This window comes from Plecotus auritus, assembly GCF_963455305.1.
Source record: "Plecotus auritus genome assembly, chromosome: 13".
Taxonomy (NCBI): Eukaryota; Metazoa; Chordata; class Mammalia; order Chiroptera; family Vespertilionidae; genus Plecotus; species Plecotus auritus.
Window position 1 is genome coordinate 11,350,916 of NC_137779.1, and position 22,230 is coordinate 11,373,145.

The 22,230-nt window shown below is 43.4% G+C and overlaps 1 protein-coding gene across 1 annotated transcript; it reads right to left on the reverse strand.

The window, feature by feature from the left end:
- Nucleotides 1-65: 65 nt before the first annotated feature.
- Nucleotides 66-21,859, reverse strand: TRAFD1 (TRAF-type zinc finger domain containing 1). The gene is made up of 12 exons (XM_080650601.1): nucleotides 21,734-21,859; nucleotides 19,015-19,080; nucleotides 9,428-9,563; nucleotides 9,262-9,315; nucleotides 7,258-7,663; nucleotides 6,684-6,881; nucleotides 5,354-5,430; nucleotides 3,714-3,947; nucleotides 2,395-2,515; nucleotides 1,440-1,770; nucleotides 1,138-1,210; nucleotides 66-898 (listed from the first exon to the last, which is right to left on the reverse strand). Exons 1-12 carry the CDS (start codon nucleotides 21,832-21,834, stop codon nucleotides 842-844), a joined length of 1,854 nt encoding a protein of 617 aa, XP_080506727.1. The 5' UTR covers nucleotides 21,835-21,859; the 3' UTR covers nucleotides 66-841.
- Between the last annotated feature and the right edge of the window lie 371 nt (nucleotides 21,860-22,230).

A 22,230-nucleotide genomic window follows, 5' to 3' on the forward strand; every position in this document is an offset into this window, starting at 1 on the left:
CTCACCTTCCCCCACACTCCCTGAGGTCTCCAGAGTGCACAGGAGAAGGAACCACAAGACTCAGGTAAACTTTAAGTACAAACTTTATTTCTAGTGCAAGGATGTTAATAATTATAATAATAATAAAATAAAAAGAGGGAGATGGGGGCTCTGATACTTGGTTTAGAGTTAAGTCACAGAGCTTAGGGCAAGGCCCTGGCAGGGACAGGAAGTCCCTCACTGTCTCCATCAGAAGGCAGTAAAGAAAAAGGAGCCATTTCCCCACCAAAACAGAAGGCAGTGATGCCAAATGCCAAAGAAGCAGAATAAAACAAAGCCGGAGTCCATTCTAGTTCAACTCATCTCCAAAAGCCTGTTCCTAACTTATACTGCAACTGACCTGAACACTCCAGGGCTGCTCCACACACAACAGGCCCAGTTCTGGATTGGGGAGGGGCAGCACACAGGAGGTTACCCAAAAGTTCCCAGATTTAGGCCCCTGTGGGGAAAAAGAATCAGGTTTCCACAACCCTCTCCTCTCTCCACCAGGACCACACAGCACCAAGAAACAGTGGTGACAGTATGTCAAAAGATGGAGCCCTGGTGGGCTGAGAGGCCATAAGTTGTATTTTTGTGCTGCCAAAAGGCAGCAGCTAAAACTGAAACATTTCTTAACAGCCTCCCTGCTAGCCCTCCCTCCACCCCCCAAACTCCCACATCACAATCTCAAAAGACACAAAATGGTCATTTCTTAGAAAAAGGTAAATCTAAAATCTCCCCTGCCCACAGAGCCCAAAAGGCAGGGCCTGCACTGCGGCTGCGCAGAGAAGATGGAACCCTGTGCAGGTTCTCTCAGACACCATTACTCCTCCTCTTCCTCCTCGGCATCACCAGCTCCCTGTTGCTTGGGGGGTTTTGCCTATTGAAAACAGAACACAAACAAAAGCCCACATAGAAAGTGAAAATTCAGACAGTATACCTTCAGCGCTCTGAAAACGTCAAGCTTCCATAGAAACCTCTTCATCAAAAGACAAACGAACAGCCCTTCAGCCACAAGCGGCATGTTGCCCAGCTCCTCTGACTTCAAGAACCATACCTACCACACCCACCCGCTCCCGAGTCCTCGCTGAGCATTTCGAGGCTGGATTCCCCCATTACCTTTGCAGTCCTATTGCGAAAGCTGGCAGTTGTGGCAGTGACCCTTGAGTTCCTGGCACCTTCACTCCTACCACTGAAAGAGAAAGATTGGAAACTAGTTTCTAAGATGCCCCTGAGCAAATGTCAGACAACTCAGCAAACAAACAGCTGGAACCAGACACAGCAGCGTTCTGTGAGCAGACAACACAAACCAACAACAAAAAGCAAGAGGACATTTTGGAATCAGGCCATAGCACAACAAAGTCCACACTCTCATAGTCTCCTGAGCTACTCAAAAGCTCCACTCCTGAGCTGCTGATTACCTTGACCCATGTCTCCCTGAAGGCCCACGGGGGAAAGAGGGCGCAAGGTTTTCTGGGTAGAGATTTCGAACAGAGCGAATCACTGGAACGTGCCCAGTAGCCATAGCCCCATTATGGCTGTTTCGATTCCGCCCCCGAATGTCCTGGCTGTCTAAGTTGTTGAGCTTCATTACGCTGGGCTGGGAACCAGATTTAGGGCTTGATGTGGATGTTGACACACGGTTACAGGTAGCCATCATATTGTTAATGGGTCTGCTAGGGGGAAGAGGGTAGGTGGGCACTTTAGTCGTTTCCTGCTTAATATCATCCATGTAACCAGAAGACAGGTCTCCTGCAAAGAGAAGAGAGAACCAGTTTTAGGCAAAAGACTGCTCTTGCTATTAGTGCTAGAGTTGGAGCAGGAACATAAAGATTCTGGGTAGAACACAACTGCCTCTCCTCTAAAGGCTGCTGAAACCCAAGTCTCCAAACAGTTGGGAACAACTTTGTCCACACTATATACTTATTACTTGAGTCCTCATATAACTAACCAACAATCATGTGTAAGCAAACCTTGAAAAATAATGTCTAACTGGCTTTGTAGTGAGTTTCAAAAACAGTTTACTTGCTTAGTCCCTGAGACTCTTTAATAATAATAATAATGATAATGATTGAATACTCTAAGCAAATTTCAACTAGAGGTAGGAGCCCAGGGCAGCCACAGTAAGGTCTAAAAATTAGCTCCAAATAGTCCACTGAGAAAACTATAGCTGAGTAATCACTACCAAGCCAGTACCCTATAAACCTACACTCAAGACCGCTCAGTCTAACATGGGACCACAACTGCTAGTAGTGAGATCCTACTGTGCTTGGTTCAGGATTCAGGGAACCCCCATGTTAGAGTAGCGGATGAGAAACGGTAAACAGGCCCGAGTCAGCAGCAGACCTGCAGCTTTGGCTCAGCCCTGGCTAATACCCTGGTGTCTGACACGCCTCTTGGGCAACTCTGGTGAGGTCTCTCGAGACTGGAAATCCTGTCTAGGAATATCCTCCGTCACATGGTTGTTTGCTGTGGCTGGGCGTTGGTCACACTGGTCCTAACAAAACAAAACAAAAAATTAGTACCTCTGGACTGAGTCATTTCTTGGAGAGGGAGCAGTGGGAAGAAAGGAAGGAGCAGCAGGTTAGGGGAACACACCTTATCCGGGGTCTTTGACAACCACTGAGGAAGGGCCTGAGACTAAGGAAACATCTAGAAAGGAGCAATCATTCCTATTAGCACCCAAGGCACTGAAGAAGCACTGCCTGATTTGTGCAGGGATTAAGGAAGGGCTGGTGTCGAGAGCCCTAAAAAGTATACTACCTAGCCCTGGCCGGCTTGGCTCAGTGGATAGAGTGTCAGCCTGCGGACTGAAGGGTCCCAGGTTCGATTCCAGCCAAGGGCACATACATGCCTGGGTTGTGGGCTCCATCCCCAGTGGGGGGTGTGCAAGAGGCAGCCAATCAATGATTCTCTCTCATCACTGATGTTTCTATCTCTCTCCTCCCTTCCTCTCTGAAATCAATAAAGAAATATATTTTTAAAACAAAAGTATACTACCTATACTTTGACCACAGAGTATTTGCATAGTTGCTTATTTCAGAGTCTCCTGTAGGAGACAACCAGCAGTCATTTACCTACTGCTTGATCTAAAAGCAGAAGTCTTTATTTACACGAATGAAATGTGTGGTGTTCTAGCAACAGCTATATGGCATCAACTACAGAAATGATCCTGAACACACCTGGAGTGTTAGCTCCCTATAACAAACAGGGATTGGGCAGAAAATTGTATTCCCTATTAACAGATCTGAATCCTACAAAAGCTGAGAAAGGACTTGTCTAGTCTAACTCCTTCATTTACAGATATCCCCAGGGAGGAAACAGGATCTACCCCATGGTCAATAGTAGAACTAGCCCCCAGGTCTCCTGAAATGCCTCAAATACCACCACAACAGGAAGAATCTGCCTGGTCAAAAGTAGAATATGTTAGTGACATCAGGAGAGCTCTCATCTCAACCATGCTGACAAGTCCTCCACACCTGCACAGAGTCCTGACTCCATGGTCCTTAGCTAGTGACATGATGGCTTCAGTTGCCAGATGGTAAAGAAAGCTCACAAAACAGGGCATGTCCGGTAGCCAAGTCAGGTACGCATGCAACTTAACCACTAAAGAAGCGTTCTCAGCCCTGAAAGCCCCAGGTTCACGCACGGGATCAGCATGGAGTGAAGTAGACTGGTCCTTCAGGGACTCTTACCTGGTGATGGAACAGCACCTCCTCTTCCAGCTGGACCCCACAGAATTCACATGGGATGATGATGCTGCCCTCCACAGAGGGTGTATTGCTCAGGCCCATCAAAGAGTTGAACTGGTTACTTGTAGCCTGCTGCAGAAACCTCTGGAAGATGACATCAGGGTCCTCCACCACCTCTTTGGGGGAAGTGCTACCCATGTTAAATGAAGGTAAGGCACGGGAAGGGTTACAGCTTGTCTGTCTCAAAAAAAAAAGGGGGGGGGAGGTTTAAAAAAGGTTAAGGGAAAAAATACATTACTAAAACATTTTCTAGGAGTCACAAAATTTTAATAAGGCTTAATACTGAGGAGAGGAACTAGAAAGGGTCAGGAAATGCAGATGGAATGCTCACTTTTAAACATTTCTGTGCTTTTTTTCCTTTTTACTGTGTTCATGTGATTATTCTTTTTAAACTAATTGAAAAAGATTCAAGATTCTTCTCACAACCACATAGCAAGAGAGGACCCAAATATTCTTTCTTATCCTGTTAGTGGATATTCTTATGCTGCTCCCAAACCAAAAACTAGGTTTATTCAAATATGTATTATTCCACTTATGGGGTTGCTTATGTTTTGGAAATGCTAGACTAGGCCAATCCAAATCAGACAGAGCAAGAGTGTTGAGGGAAAAAGTAGTTCCCTCCACTAAGCAATCCTAAAACAAAGTCTATTATTCTCTAATCATTCCTAAATGGCTCAAGAACGTTCATTTAAGAAATATCTGACACCTTTCATATACCAGGTATTAAGATTCAGAAACTAGGAAAACCCAGAATCTGTCCTCAAGGAACTCAGCCAATGGTGCAGACGAACGGGGATCAGGAGACCACATCACAGGGTAACAGACTAAAAGAGAAGTGGGCACAGAACTTTTAGGGTGCACATAGGTGGGACCTCTGACCTAGTCTTCAGAGCGTCACTCAGGATAGTTTCTTGCAGGTTGTGTCTGAACCAAGTCTACAAGTAAGGGGTCTGTTGATGAGGCAGGGGTGGAAGGCCACATCGCTTCCAGGCAGAAAAAGTTAAGTGCAAGAAGGACCTCTGACCCTTCCAGGGAACTGCAAGGACTTCAATACAGCTCCAATAAATAAAATGTGGCATGAGATGAGACCAGATTACATATGGTCAGTAGAGACAGAGTAGTCACCACATGGAGGGAGCAAACTGGGCCTGCTGGAATGAGCAATACTTTTTCCAAGAGTGAACAAGACTAAGTTCTCATAGCCATATGTCAGCCACATCATGGTAAAACACAGTTGCTACTCCTACAACAGGCCTATTAAAATAATTTGCTCGCCCTAACTGGTTTGGCTCAGTGGATAGAACATCGGCCTGCGGACTGAAGGTGTCCCAGGTTCGATTCTGGTCAAGGGCATGTACCTTGGTTGCGGGCACATCCCCAGTAGGGGGTGTGCAGGAGGCAGCTGATCAATGTTTCTCTCTCATCGATGTTTCTAACTCTCTATTCCTCTCCCTTCCTCTCTGTAAAAAATCAATAAAATATGTATTTTTTTAAAAATTTGCTCAAGACCTCATGTAGCCTGCAACACCAACCATGGCCTGCACACATTCCTACTTAAAACTCTCCAGTAATTCACAACACACCTGATGGTCGATCAGCAATTCCTCTGGGTAGAGCTCCTCACAAAATTCACAAGGCAACATGGTCTCATCAGCTGCACCTGGGTATCAGAGGCCACACAGATGCCAATGAACAAAACTTGATTCAACCTGTTATTCCCCTGGTGGGGTTTTAATTAAAAGTGTGACTCCCTTTGACATTTCAGAGATGGAGCAATTTGTGGGGCTGTAAATCCTCTCAGGGAAACTGCCCAAGAGACAAACCCCAAGCAAAAACTGCCACTATGGAAAAAGACTTACTGGCCACCATTCCCTAAGTAGCTAATATTAGTCACCCACTACTCTCATTAAGAAAGAAGTTTAAATGTGCAATAACTCTAGGCACTAATCAGCCTTCTGTGCATTATTTCAATCCTCAGGAAAGACTTATGAAGCCTGGCCAGTGTTGCTCAGTGGTTGGAGTTCAATTCCTGGTCAGGGAACATGCCCAGGTTTCAGGCTCAATCCCCAATAGGAGCCTGCAAGAGGCAGCCGATTGATGATTCTCCCTCATCATTGATGTTTCTATCTCTCTCCTTCTCCCTTCCTCTCTCTGACTTAAAAAAATTTTTTTTCTTAAAAGTAACTAAGAGTTACAAATATTATTGAGTTTGGCCTTTACATGGATCTGAGTCCAAAATCTACATTTATGATTTTTAAAAACCCAAGCCAAAAAATTCAGTTTAAAACTGTCCCCATCAATAGTATCCCCAGGTGCCTGCTAGAAGCATCTATACTCTGAGGAACACATCAGAAAACTCAAGGCTAACTCTTGTGAGTGCATTTAGAAAGAGAGGCAGCAAGCCACCATGAGTGAAAAAACGAAGACCAAAAGGAGTTTGATATATTTTCAGACACAATATAAAAATAACACATTTAAATATGTTAAAAAGGGAATTGTAATATGACTAAGGCATAAGAGGTTATTTTGAAAATGAGACACACTGAAGAAAAATGAAAAACATATATAATGTTATGTGCATTTACTTAGAATGCCCTGTTCTTGAAATATACATCCTGAAGTATATAGAGGTAAAATGTTATATCTGCAGCTTATTCTCAAATAGCTCAAGGGGAAAAATTATAAAGATCAAAGAAAAATACTAGAAATGGTGAATAAAGATGAGGGGTATATAAGATATTTGCTATACTATTTTCTGACAGTTTTTTAAAAATAAAAAGTTGGAAAAGCAATGAACAAACAAAAAAGGCAAATTTTATCTCATGAAAAACTTTCATTTTTAAAATAAATTGTATAATGTAAGAAAACACACAACTGTGGAGACAGAGGCTAGTGAAGATTAAACAAACCTACCCTTTATGTCATTCAGAGCACTGGGACCTCCAAGGGACTGCTCTGCCTCACACACAGCCCTCCAGAAGTCCTGCTCTGCCAACTTGGGGGCCTGGCCTTCGTTTTGCAGACTTAAGGCCAACATGAAGTCCAAGTTTGAACTGTCTTCACCGCCCTCTATGGGGGACTGTTGGCTTCTATTCCTTTCTTGTTCTTCCACTGGGGGGCGAAAAAAGTAAACTGGTTCTCAAGATACATTAGAAATGCCATGCTTTAGCTCAAGTCCATGCCTACAAATATTCCAGGTTTATAGGCATCTATGTAGGAATAAAAGAGGCCCAGCCCTCCAGTTCTCACAGGACTCCAAATATTAAGTATGCCATGATAAAAGGTTCCAATACTATTTTAATTGTTTTGAGACAGGCACTGTGCTAAACACTTTATGTGTGTTTTGTGCATTGTAGAATGGTTTACAGCATGGGGTCAGATTGCCTGAATTCAAATCTCCGCTCTACCACTTACTTACCTACCCTCATGAGACTCCTGTGAGAATTAAACAGATTTTTATAACCTTCTAATCCCAAACACAACTCACATAGATTATTCTGAATTGGAAACTGGGTTGTCATGTTCCTTTGGTTGGTAGTCCTACTATGGGAAAGTTCCGATTCTGAGGCTCTCAGGGACCTTGGAGGTAGCCTCATGGGTGGATCCAGAGACTCAATTTGTCTGAGGAGTTGGGATGCAATCCATATTCCATCTTGACCCCAAGACACATCATACGCATTAGGAGGCATGGCAACCTCATCTCTCTTTTTCTCCCCATCTCTCCTACAAACTTCTGGGTGAGTCTTCAGATCTTTCACCAGGACGTTACGTCCACAATTGCCACATAACTCTGTCCGGGCACCACAGTAATCTTCATGGTCCTTCAGTTTGAGAACAGAAAGTTCCAAATCACAGTGTTGGCAAAGGGCAAGCCGCAGAGGACACTCAGTCTCCTACAACACAGAGTAATGAAGCAGTTAATATGCAAATCTAAGAGAGGCCATGTTTTAGTACAGGGCAAGGAAAGCAAAAAAGTATTTACTTCAATATTCTCTTCCAACCCTAGCTTCACCTGCCTGCCATGTTTTTCTATGAATTTAAGAGTCAGGGCTTCTCGCTTTGTCCCTGCCACCAGGTTCTACAAAGGGAAGAAAACTTTAGAAGGAACCTACTCACTCAACTACCCTGACTTATTTTGTGCACACATTACAAAGTAATCCAAAATCAGCCAGATAAGCCCAGGAGCAAGAGTAAAAACATAACAATTCGGAAAGGTTTGTCAAAGTTCCACCAGCCCAATTTCCCCTTACCATTCCAATTTGTCTTAAGATCTGTTAAAGAGACTGTCTGTTAGAAAGACACTGATTTGTCTAATCTGCATATTTGTATTATAGCACTGACTTTATATTGACCAAATAAGCCAAGAATCACCAGTGAATATACTGTACTCAGAAAATGAAGGACATGTCACAGATTTAAGTTACTCAACAGCAAAAGAGCAAATAATCACTGGCACTTACTAGATAATATAGTAAATATTTTAACAACTCTAAAAAGTGCTAGTAACTCACCAGAACAGCATAGAAAGTAAAAACTTTTTTTAAAGGAAAAAAATTTCAGACTCTTTAATCTCTGGCCCACACTGTCATAGTTTTACTTGCAGGAATGTTAGGAAATAATCTGTACTCAAATCTTTAAAATGACTGCTATATCACCAATGTGAACCCCAGAAATAGCTGAAGAGAAGCCAGAAGAGGGGGCAGTTGATTGAAGGTTGTTTATGTAGCAGGTAGATGTTAGATCCAAAGAAATACTTATTATTATTGTTAATGTGACCTCAATCATAGGTCAAATGCTTAGAAAAAATAATGAAGGTAATAAGAGTGCCAAAGTATTTGTGAGACATTTATCTCTACGCTGTAGGGTTACAAGTGATTCTTGTTTTTTTTATATCTTTTCTAATTTTCTTCCTTGAATATAAATTACCCTTTAAAATTATAAATTAACAAGTTGTTAATTTATTTGAGACAGAATGAAATGCACGAATCTTAAGTTGCAAACCTTGATAAATTTTTCAACAATGGACAGTTTTATCTCAACTAGGGACCAAATGATACTATGTTCTCTCTCACCAAATGCTCTCTGAGAAATTTCTTTAGGTGTCAACACCACGCTATCCAGATGATCAAGTCAAAATGAAATTATAAGATGTAAGGCAGGTTGTGGACTAAAGGAGGTCGTACCACATTGGCAACCCCCAATTTGGATTAGCACTCAGTGAGGCTGCAAGTAGCCAAATCTGGAATGAGAATGACAGACTCAGTTCCAAAGGGACAGACTTTGAGGCCTGAGCATGGGGCACAACAGCCATGCAATGGATCTGGCAACAGTCAGTCCGTCAGTCAGAGCCTCAAACAGGCTTTGAGAGGCATTGTGCACAAATCTTGTAGAGCACAGACAACCAAACTAGCTTTCTGTTCTGCATGTGGCTCTGTAATCTCACACTTGGCCCCACAATAACTCACTCCCTTCTTTGTACAGGAAAACTAACCTCATGATTCTGCAACTGCCTCTTCTCCAACTTCTTATTACATTTGCAGGTTACCTAGGGTAAGAAGTGAAAAACAATAAATTGGCTTTGTGATAACTTGCTCACTTGCTATTGCACAATAGCAAGTATAATACATTAATGAACATTTGAGTCCTTACTGGTTTACCTGACAGTGTTCTGTAGCCATGTGAGTCTCCATGCCAGATTTGGGAAATGGTTCCTTGCAGATAGGGCACACACCAATGTTCCTTTGACAATGGATCTCATGGATGGTAAAGTTACACAAAGGAATTTCCCTTTTGCTACAGAATTAGATCAAAGAAAAAGGCAAGCATTACTGACTGATCTAGTCACAGTTGTAATCATGTGAAAATCTGTCTTGTCCAATCTTTATTCTCCATTATTTCTCTTGAGCGAATATCTCGTCTATTGGCTATTACTGTTACTACCCCTGCCTTTCAAGAATTAACTCCTGAAGGTTTGAGTCTTCTGTGCAACACTCTGAATTATCACTGCTATACACTATTCTAAAAGCTCAACCTCACTTTCTAGATGTCAGAGTTGATCACAACCAACAACATGAAGTCAGACAGTCAGGTGCCAAAAAGAGCTGAGTTAGGCTTTTCCAAAACCATCCATGCCCCAAAACACAATTATATTAAAAAAATAAAATAAAAAAAGCCTACCATTTATTTTCACTCTCAGTCTGAGATTAGATTTATTCCACTAAAGGTCAAGCCAGGCTGTTGGAGCTACTGCATCAACCTCTACGTTTGATCATTTGCAATGTCAGGCTTTGATAACTTACACAGGGTTTTCTATCAGAGAGGTCACAACATCAATGACCAATAGCAGCAGTCCTATGATTGTGGAAGGCCCCACAGTCTGCTGGCTATGACTACTCAGAGCAAGGGCAATTTGTCCCTCCAGACATGATGCAACCACAACACTGGGCAGATTTTCCAGCCAACTTAGGCATATAGTCCAACTACACCTCAGCCATTCGATGGAAACAACTCTGAGGATGGGCCACTTTTAGTACAAGAATTAGGTATCAATTCTGACAACATCTGGCAAAAAACACTAACAGTGTTAAATCCATTCAAAGTAGCACATGGGCCCTAGCCAGTTTGGCTCAGTGGATAGAGCGTTGGCCTGGGGACCGAAGGGTCCTGGGTTCAATTCTGGTCAAGGGCACATACCTCGGTTGCAGGCTCCTCCTCGGCCCTCGGCCAGGACCCTGGTTAGGGCACATGCAGGAGGCAACCAATCAATGTGTTTCTCTCACATCGATATTTCTGTCTTTCCCTCTCTCTAACAATCAATGGAAAAATATCCTCAGGTGAGGATTAAAAACAAAGTAGCACTTGGAAGCATCATAAATAAGAATGATCTGGCAGGACCAATGTTTTCTTGGCCCTGTCTTTGGAGCCACATGTTACTGCCTGACAAAATTCAGTAGGCCATGCTTATGGATGGGATCAGTGCAACTGAATGTCTAGATATGTTTTGTGTAGTTTTTTAAAGTGTGTTTTTATTGATTTCAGAGAGGAAGGGAGAGATAGAGAAACATCAAGGATGAGAGAGAATCACTGATTGACTGCCTCTTGCATGCCCTCTACTGGGGATGGAGCCCACAACTGGGCATGTGCCCTTGTCTGGAATGGAACCCAGGACTCTTCAGTCCACAAGCCAACACTTTATCCACTGAGCCAAACCGGCTAGGGTGAAATGTTTTGTTTTTTAAACTTAATGAGTTTGACACGTGTTTCATTTGGTTGTGTGGCAAGTATCCTGGATATCTTCTTCCAACAATCCTACTTTCCAGCTTTGCAGAGATTTTTTTTTTTTTTTTTTTTTTTTTAGCAGGATGGTATAGGAATCATCTCACTGCTCAAATTATTAGATGGTATAGTTTTTCTGCTTCCAAAATTTTTATTTCTGCATTAAGGCTTATTGTGATGAACACTTTATAAGGTATATAAATGTTGAATCACTGTGTAGTATACCTGAAACTAATACATTTTGTTAACTGTAATTTAAAAATAAAAAATAAATTTAATGCCCTAACTGGTTTGGCTCGGTGGATAGAGCGTCGGCCTGCGGACTGAGAGGTCCCAGGTTCGATTCCAGTCAAGGGCATGTACCTTGGTTGCGGGCACATTCCCAGTAGGGAATATGCAGGAGGCGGCTGATCGATGTTTCTCTCTCATTGATGTTTTTAACTCTCTATCACTCTCCCTTCCTCTCTGTAAAAAATCAATAAAATATATTGAAAAAAAAAAATAAAAATAAATTTAACAGGAATATATATACATTCAAACAAGAGGCACATAGTATTCAAAGGCCTAACCTTTTACTCATTTGGATGTGACAATTAGAAAACTCCAATTTCACAGGCTAGCTAAAGATTGTATTAAAAGAATGTGCCTATAAGTGTGTCATCCAGAATAAAATCGCAAACAATATACTTGCTTCCTACCTACAGATAAAATAAAGATGTTTCAAAGTGAGATAAATGAGAACACAATTCTATATATCGATAGAACTGCTAAAAACCCCAAGGTAGAACTAGCAAGTTAAAGATAAAATTTCATTTTAGATAGAAATGATTGAAAGGCAAACCAAGACTTCATGAAAAATTCCCAGCCCTGGCTCGTTTTGCTCAGTGGATAGAGCCTTGGCTTAGGGAACTGAGGGTCCTGGGTTCAATTCTAGTTAAGGGCACATGCTTGGGTTGCAGACTCAATCCCCAGTAGGTATGCAGGAGACAGCCAATCAAGGATTCTCTCTCATTATTGATGTTTCTATCTCTCCCTCTCCCTTTCCCTTCCTCTCTGAAATAAAGAATATATTTTTTAAAAAAAAGAAAAATTCCCAGTAGCCTCCCAAACAATAAACATAACAAGCCAGAAACCAATCCTTTAACACATGCAAAAATTAAAAGCTGAAGGAAGCTTCTGTTCTCTAGAACCACTCTCCTCCCAATCAGAAGACACCTTAAGAAAGAGTTAATATGCAAAAAACTCTTTTCTAATCACAACAAACTACTCTTCTTCTTTTTTAATATTTTTTTATTAATTTCAGAGAGGAAGGGAGAGGGAGAGAAACATCCACAATGAGAGAGAATCATCAATCTGCTGCCTCCTGCAAGTCCCCACTGCGGATCGGGCCTACAACCCGGGCACCTGCCCTTGACCAGAAGTGAACCTGGGACCTTTCAGTTCACAGGCCAACACTCTATCCACTGAGCCAAACTGGGTAGGGCCAAACTACTCTTTTTACTGGTCTAATGGCAGCTCATATTTTAAAGAGTACCTTAATTTTTCTTAGAGAATAGGAATATGGCTCTAAAGACAAAATTTTAAAACCCGGAATTTAGACAGGGTTACTTAGATGGGAGGTCTGTGCTGGCTTAGTCAGCCACCCATGCTAATCTGCTCTTTTCTTTAAATAAATTGCTTTCACTTTTTTTTTTTTTTAAATATATTTTATTGATATTTTACAGAGAGGAAGGGAGAGGAATAGAGAGCTAGAAACATCGATGAGAGAGAAACATTGATCAGCTGCCTCCTGCACACCCCCTACTGGGGATGTGCCCGCAACTAGGTACATGCCCTTGACCGGAATTGAACCCGGGACCCTTCAGTCCGCAGGCCGACGCTCTATCCACTGAGCCAAACACTCTATCCACTGAGCCAAACGCTCTATCCACTGAGCCAAACCGGTTTCGGCAAATTGCTTTCACTTTGAATAACCTTGTTTTCATTAGCTTTCCATTAACTACCTCTCCCCTCCCCCTTTTTTAAAATTCCTTTGGCATAGTTATTTATAGATTGTTCTAGGTTTGAGATTCCTTGGACTGATAAAATGAGATTATCTCACCAGGCCAGTGTGGTTCAGTTGATTGGGTGTCCTGTACACCAAAGATTTCTGGTTGGATTCCCAGTCAGGGCACATGCCTGGGTTTCATGCTCAATCCCCTGTAGAGGGCGTATAGGAGGCAGCCAATTGATGTTTCACTCTCATATCCCTCTTCCTTCCTCTCTAAGTCAATTTTTTAAAAAAATATATTTTATTGATTTTTTTACAGAGAGGAAGGGAGAGGGATAGAGAGTTAGAAACATCAATGAGAGAAACATTGATCAGCTGCCTCCTGCACACCCCCCACTGGGGATGTGCCCGCAACCAAGGTACATGCCCTTGACTGGAATCGAACCCGGGACCCTTCAGTCCGCAGGCCGACGCTCTATCCACTGAGCCAAACCAGTCAGGGCTATAAGTCAATTTTTAAAATATTTTTTAAAAAAGAGTACCTTACCTGATGCTAAAGTCATATATATGTTTTCTTATAAAACCACAGTGATGTTTGCTTGTAATTATTTATATCATTGATTACTTTGTATTAGTAACAGTATATATAAAACTCAAACAAAGCTAAAATACAAATTTGTTTTTAAGAAATGAAATCTTAATTCCATTCAGGGAAAGGATATTGTGACCAACAGTTGCTCTGATTATATCCTAATTCTGCCAAAAGACTGAGAAGAAAAAGGCAACAACAACAAAAAAAAATTGCTTTTTGACTTGAACCTTTCATCAATCTACATCAAACTATTTCCCTTATTAAATATCTCTATCCTGCCCTAACCGGTTTGGCTCAGTGGACAGAGCATCAGCCTGCGACTCAAGGGTCCCAGGTTCGATTCCAGTCAAGGGCATGTACCTTGGTTGCGGGCACATTCCCAGTAGGGAATATTCAGGAGGCGGCTGATTGATGTTTTTAACTCTCTATCACTCTCCCTTCCTCTCTGTAAAAAAATCAATAAAATATATTTAAAAATATATATATCTCTTTCCTCCTGCCACAATTTGGTAAGTTAACACAGGCACTTTTGCTTTCTTTAGCTTTTAGTAAGAGCACTTGTATATCACAAAAATATACAAGTGCTCTTGAGAAATCCCAATCAAGAATCAGATTAGCTGCACTCCTAAGTTTCACTTTAGCAGAGTTGCTCTTTCTTGTCATTCACGTGAGTTAAAAACTCCAAAATAGAAAGCTCATCATTGCAGACTACGCCCAGTCTTCACTTAACAGCTCTGGAATCATGAAATGATAATGATTAATCTGGACTGCCAGAAGACTTTAGACTTTTTTTCTTTTTTCTTTTTAAATATATTTTACTGATATTTCACAGAGAGGAAGGGAGAGGGATAGAGAGCTAGAAACATCGATGAGAGAGAAACATCGATGAGCTGCCTCCTGCACACCTCCCACTGAGGATGTGCCCGCAACCAAGGTACATGCCCCCGACCGGAATCGAACCCGGGACCCCTCAGTCCGCAGGCCGACGCTCTATCCACTGAGCCAAACCGGTTTCGGCTAGACTTTTTTTTTTTTTTTTTTTTAAAGCAATTGAACATTCTTCCAGCAAAATTCTTTATAAAAATAGTTCAACTACACTGGTTCAACTGCTCTCTCACTACTATATATAGAGCCAAGATCATTAACCCTTGCTCCCAATCAACCCAAAGACAACCAGCCACTGTAGCCACTCAGGTAAATCCTTGCAACATACTTGAAAACAAAACAACAAACAAAAAAACCACATTAACCACCCTAGCCAGTTGGGCTCAGTGGGTAGAGCGTCGGCCTGTGGACTGAAGGGTCCTGGGTTCGATTCCAGTCAGGGGCATGTGCCTGGGTTGCAGGCTAGATCCCCAGTAGGGGGCTGTGCAGGAGGCAGCTGATCAATGATTCTCATCACCGATGTTTCTCTCTCTCTCTTCCTCTCTTTCCCTCGCTAAAATCAATAAAAACATATTTTTTTTAAAAAATTAACCTAGTCCAACATTTTTATTATGTACATATTTTTTAATATACTTTTATTGATTTCAGAGAGGAAAGAAGGAAAGAGATAGAAACATCAATGATGAAGAGAGGGGAAAATCAAGATGGCGGCATAGGTAAACACCTAAACTGCTGCCTCACACAACAATTTCAAAACTACAACTAAAAGACAAAATGTCTATCACCCAGAACCACTGGAAAGCTGGCTGAGTGGAAGTTCTACAACTAGAAGGAAAGAGAAAAGAGCATTGAGACGTGCACAAGCACTGAAAAGCTGAGGTAAGGAGGCGTGTAAATCGGGCTGGCGGCGGGCGACTGGGTGCGCTGCTTCTTTCAACCCGAAGGGAGACCAGCTCCCGATTACTCTGAACTCGTTTCTGGGGAGACGCTGGGGACCCAAACTCCTATGGGGAGAAGCTGGACTGTCTGCCATCGGGTCGGAAAGTGAGGGTGGCTTTCTTGCAGAGGTGCGCGCAGCAATCATAGTTTACTGCGCTGGGGCGCGGGGACTTGGAAACGGGGAGACACAGAGCCGGCTGACTGGCAGCCATCGCTGTTTGCCACACCCTAGCCTAGTGACTCCCTGAGACCCCGCCCTGCACAATCTACAAACCCACCCAAGCTCCATGCAGCGGCTTTTGCATATAAATGGCCTGCCCTATCGCAGCTTAACCTAACAAACTGTAGCTCTGGTCAGACAGCTCTAAAACCTCCAAACCCCAAGCAAAGAAGAGAAAACTGTAGTTCTCGCTATAGCTCCTGCTGGGTGGCCTCAGACAGTAGCTGACCTGCACCCCAATGGAGATCCAGAAGCCAGTGTACCTAGTGGTCAGTGTGAGACGACACCAGATTTCAACTACTCACATCCATAAGTGACACATTCAAGAGGCAGACTCAGTGAGCACCAAAGCCCCACTGAAGCAAGTCCTGCCCCATAAGCGTGTCTCCAGCACAGCAGTTCTTCCATTATAGACACAGCAGGTCCTCACAGCCAATTGGCCTGGAGGTCAATTCCCCCCAGTGTACCAACAGCAATCAAGGCTTAACTACACCAAGACTTTGCACTCAGCCCACAAAGGGGTGCACCAAGAGTGTCCACCTCAGGTGATAGGGGAGGCTGAGCCACTGGTCACCTACCACAGAAAACCACTCCATCAACACAGGGAAGCAACAAAATGCGGAGACAAAGAAACATGTCATGAATGAAAGAAATAGAGGAAAGCAAACTATTGGACAGAGTTCAAAACCACATTTATAAGGTTACTCAAGAATCTTCTAAAAATCGTGGAGAAACTTGATGAGACCTTCTGAGGAGCTTAGTGAGACCTTCAAAGACCTTAATGAGAATGCCAAAAAAATGGAAAAGGACCAGTCAGAAATTAAGCATACACTGTCTGAAATAAAGAATATACAGAAATTCAACTGTAGATCAAAAGACCCCAAGAATCAAACCAAAGATCTGAAATATGAGGAAACAAAAAACACGCAACCAGAAAAACAAAAAGAAAAAAGAATCCAAAAATATGGCCCTGGCTGGTTTGGCTCAGTGGATAGAGCATTGGCCTGCAGACTCAGGGGTCCCGGGTTTGATTCCGGTCAAGGGCATGTACCTTGGTTGTGGGCACATCCCCCGTCGGGGGTGTGCAGGAGGCAGCTGATTGATGTTTCTCTCTCATCAATGTTTCTGGCTCTCTATCCCTCTCCCTTCCTCTCTGTAAAAAACCAATAAAATATATTAAAAAAAAAAAAAAAAAAAGCCTATCAAAAATATGAAGATAGTGTAGCCCTAACCGGTTTGGCTCAGTGGATGGAGCGTTGGCCTGTGGACTGAAGGGTCCCAGGTTCGATTCTGGTCAGGGGCATGTACCTTGGTTGCGGGCACATCCCCAGTGGGAGGTGTGCAGGAGGCAGCTGATCGATGTTTCTCTCTCATCGATGTTTCTGGCTCTCTATTCCTCTCCCTTCCTCTCTGTAAAAAATCAATAAAATATATTTAAAAAAAAAAAAAAATGAAGATAGTGTAAGGAGCCCCTGGGACAACTTTAAGTGTACCAACATCCGAATTATTGGGGTGCCAGAAGAAGAGAGAGAGCAAAATATTGAAAACCTATTAGAAGAAATAATGACAGAAAACTTTCCCTACCTGGTGAAAGAAATAGACTTACAAGTCCAGGAAGCGCACAGAAACCCAAACAAGAGGAATCCAAAGAGGACCACACCAAGACACATCATAATTAAAATGCCAAGAGCAAAAGACAAAGAGAGAATCTTGAAAACAGCAAGAGAAAAACAGTTAGTTACCTACAAGGGAGTACCCATACGACTGTCAGCTGATTTCTCAACAGAAACTATGCAGGCCAGCAGGAGTGGCAAGAAATATTCAAAGTGATGAACAGCAAGAACCTACAGCCAAGATTACTCTATCCAGCAAAGCTATCATTCAGAATTGAAGGTCAGATAAAGAGCTTCACAGACAAGAAAAAGCTAAAGGAGTTCATAACCACCAAACCAGGATTATATGAAATGGCTGAAGGGTATTCTTTAAGAAGAGGAAGAAGAAGAAAAAGGTAAAGATAAAAATTATGAACAGCCCTAACCAGTTTGGCTCAATGGATAGAGCGTCGCCCTGCGGACTGAAGGGTCCCAGGTTCGATTCCGGTCAAGGGCATGTACCTTGGTTGCTGGCACATCCCCAGTAGGGCGTGTGCAGGAGGCAGCTGATTGATGTTTCTAACTCTCTATCCCTTTCCCTTCCTCTCTGTAAAAATCAATAAAATATAATTTAAAAAAAAAATTATGAACAACAAAATGACAACAAATACATACCTACCAACAAGTGAATCTAAAAATCAAGTGAATGGAAAATCTGATGAACAGAATGGACTGATGAATATAATAGAATCAGGGACACAGAAAGGGAGTGGACTGACAATTCTCAGGAGGAAGGGGCTGTGAGGGGTTCGGGAAGAGATTGGACAAAAATCTTACACCTATGGATGAAGACAGTGGTGGGGGGGAGGGGCGGTAAGGGTATGGGGTGGAGTGGGGAATCAGGTGGAGGGGAGCTATGGGGAAAAAAAAGAGGAACACCTGTAATAATCTGAACAATAAAGATTTATTTTAAAAAAAATTATGAAGAATCATTGATCAACTGCCTCCAGCACACCCCCTACTGGGAGATTGAGCCTGCAACCCGGGCATGTGCCCTTGACCAGAATCGAACCCAGGACCTTTCAGTCTGCAGGCTGACACTCTATCCACTGAGCCAAACCAGCTAGGGCAGTGGTCGGCAAACTGCGGCTCGCGAGCCACATGCGGCTCTTTGGCCCCTTGAGTGTGGCTCTTCCACAAAATACCACGGCCTGGACAAGTCTATTTTGAAGAAGTGGTGTTAAAAGAAGTTTATGTTTAAAAAATTTGGCTCTCAAAAGAAATTTCAATCGTTGTACTGTTGATATTTGGCTCTGTTGACTAATGAGTTTGCCGACCTCGGAGCTAGGGCTTATGATATTTTTAGTACCTTTTTAAAAAACATATGATGATATTTTTCAGAAAGGCAAAAAAATAAATTCCCTTATTTATAGGTCAGAAAAGTGAGGCCCAAAGCAGTCAGTGACTTGCCAAAAGTCATTAACTAATTAAAAGCAGGAACCAGAGCCCTGAAGCCCAGCTTCATCCTATCACTAGTCTCTCACTACACCACACTATGATAGCTACACCAACCATCTTGTCAAATTACCAAAATAGGCAACTTTATCTAAAATTGTCATAAAGGCTTTAGACCTATATATTTGCGGGACAAATTATATGATTCTAATTTTTACCTGCCAATAAATAAACCAACCCTTTACAGAAGTTAGTTTATCCTCATTCCAATAACATTTCTTAGATTAATTTCTTACCAGTTGTCACACAGTTGAGTGTCCTGGTCATCTAGAAATTCAGCCATCTTTAGCTCTTCCGGAAAACTGCAAAAGTAGAAGTGAGAACTTACTTTCAATTTCATTTCTGCTTTAAGGATGACAAGCAAAACACACACACACACAAAAAAAAAACAGTGCACAGAATAGGTCACAAAAACTAGTGCATTTAAAGCATTTTATTTAATACCCAACACATGGGTTTCACCTTTTTATTTTTAACTTTCACTTTAAAATAATTTGACTTACAAAAAAAAGCACAAAGAACTCCCATATACTTCTCACCCAAATAACCCATAGTAAAATTATCAAATGTAGGAAACTAACACTAATACAATACTAGCAACTAATCAATAGATCTTCAAATTTCACAAATACCCTTTTTCTGGTTCAGGATCAAATCCAGGGTCACATACTGCATTTTATTTCTCCTTAATCTTCTTTGACCAGGGATATTTTTTGTTTCTTCATCTCTCATAACCTCGTTAAGTGTATTGGCTATTCTGTAGCATGTCCTTAGTTTGGGTTTGATGTTTTCTCATGATTAATACATATCTGGCAAGAATACCACAGAAGTGATGCTGTGTTCACCTTGGTGCATTATATCAGAGAGCATATTATGTCAACAGGCTTATTATTACAGGTGATGTTAACTTTGATCACTCGGAGCGTCAAGTTTCTCCACTGTAAAGTTTTTCCTTCTTTTTTTTTTTTATTGTTTAAAGTATTACATGTCTCCTTTTTCCCCAGTTAATCCCCTCCCACCTCCCACCACTCCTACCCCCAGTTTTTCCTTCTTTTTAAACAAGATATCAATGCAGAAAGCAAAGTGCTGGCAATTTTATTACCAAAATTTACTTTAGATTATGCCTTTCCATGACACAAAAATGGTCTTAAATGCTGCCTCCCAAAACAGCTCCTTAATGGTTTTGACATTTCCAAAGGAACTCACTTTTCAAAACACATTCATTCACTCAACATGTTAAGACCCTGTGTGCCAGACGCTGTGCCCTGGCATTAAGAATACTTGACAAATTAAAGATAGTGTCTTGCCCTAGCTGGTTTGGCGCAGTGGATAGAGCGTCGGCCTGCGGACTGAAGGGTCCCAGGTTCGATTCCGGCTAAGGGCACATGCCTGGGTTGCGGGCTCTATTCCCAGTAAGGGACGGGCAGGAGGCAGCCAATCAATGATTCTCTCTCATCGTTGATGTTTCTATCTCTCTCTCCCTCTCCCTTCCTCTCTAAAATCAATAAAATATATAAAAAAATAAATATAGTGTCTAGCCCAATAAATCAATTTAGTGAAACAGAAAAATAAGCCAGAGAAATAGATACACCTTAAGATGAGTATTTTGATGGATAAGTACATAGACAAAGGGAGATGGGAGTGGAGAGAATCTACGTTAGATAAGGATGGTGAAGAACTTTTTGAGATGACATTTAAACTAAGATAGCGGATGAGAATTCGGAAAAACCCATTAAGGCAGTGGGCCTAAAAGACAATGAAGGAAAAAGTAAACATAGATCTGGAAGAACGTAAATAAAAAGGAGAATGATTCAAGGAGCCTTCTCATGAAGGACAGAAAGGATACTGAATATTCCAGACTGGATGGGATTACGGAGTGACAAGATTCAAGATATCCACCCAGCTCTGAAATGTAAGCTAGGGATAGGAAGCACCTACCTGTGAAAATAAATCACGTTCCCAACAGGGGGAAGCCTAGGTACCTTTCTCAGGGCTGATTCTAGCTGTGACCTAGTCTAGTCCTCTAAACCCAGGGCGGAGTCTCGGACGAGGGAAGTACCCGGGTTTCTAACTGCAAGGGGCTTGAGGGCGGCATTCAGGGCTCAGGGTCGGCCTCTCGGAGGGTCGATTCTGGTCCTGCCCCTCGGTAGCTGAGGGATTTAACCTCTCTGGGCCTCCAATTCCTCACGCAGACAACTGACAATATTTCCCAGGGTCGCTGTGAGGAGTGAATGGGCGAAGGCACGAGGTTTTGGTGCAGGCTTCGACGTGAGAAGTCCGGCTGGGGGACTTCAGAGGCCGCCCCTCCGCCCGAGGGGGCGGAGCTACCACTTCCGGGGAAGCGAGGCCCAACGGTCCCTCCCCCAGCGACGTCGGAGGTGGGACCCGGGGGAGAGGGCCCCAGCCTCGGAAACAGTAGCAGTTAACATTTATTGTAACCGTTTCCCACGGAAAATCATTATCATCCGGACCACGACCCTACCAGGTGAAAGTCATCCCCACTTCAGAGACCGCGAAAGCCGAAGTCCAGGGAGACAGTTACCCGCCACAAAGTGGGCTGAGTGGGGACTCGAACCGGCGTCCGTCGGCCGAGACCGCACTAGGCCACCGCGACCCCCACCCTCCGCCGGCAGCTCGAGGCCCAGGCCCAGCTCCGACTGGGGCGCGGTGGCCCAGCGGCGCTCGGGACGACGCCCGCTCCCCAGCCGCTGGGGCCAAGGCCGGGAAGGGGCGGCGGCGGCGCCGGGGTCGGTCGAGGCTCCGGTTCCCTGAGGAGAAAGCGCCGACTCCACCAACGGCCTGAGGGGACGCTGCGGCGCGGGTATCTCGCCCCCAGCGGCCGCGACCCCCGGGCCTACAGCTCTCTCGTCCCCACTTCCCGCCCTCGGGTACCGGCCTCTTCCCGAATTGGAAGCCGCGGGAAGCTCCCCAGGAGCGGGCCGCCGCTGAACTCACCTAGGATCAGGAGGACGTCGGGCTGACACGGCAACCCGGGCACCGCAACCTCTTGAGTCAAACCCTGCACCGAACAACGGCCCCCAAAACCGCCTCACCATTTCCGAGGTCGCGGAGGAGCGCGTCCATTGGCTAGAGGCGGCCCCGCCTGTACACCCATTGGATAGCACCGCTGTCGCTCCCAGGGCCCCGCCTTCTGTGTGCCGATTGGCTCCTCAGAGCTCTACGGGGGCGGATCCGTCCAAGTCCCAGCCCCTGCACAACTGGAATGAGAAACAGAGACCTAACCAGTTCTGGGCCCATCAACTGCCTGTGGCACAGGCTAATAATATTTGCATGAATAGTACTGTACAAACATTACTAAGACGCCTAATATATTAAGGTAATTGTCTTTTGTCCTCAAGTCATTAATACTTATTAGTCACTCCTTTTGCTATTACAGTGCCCTCTGGCAAGCAAGAGATCTGCAAGGTTCTGCCCATATTTGAGCACTTTGC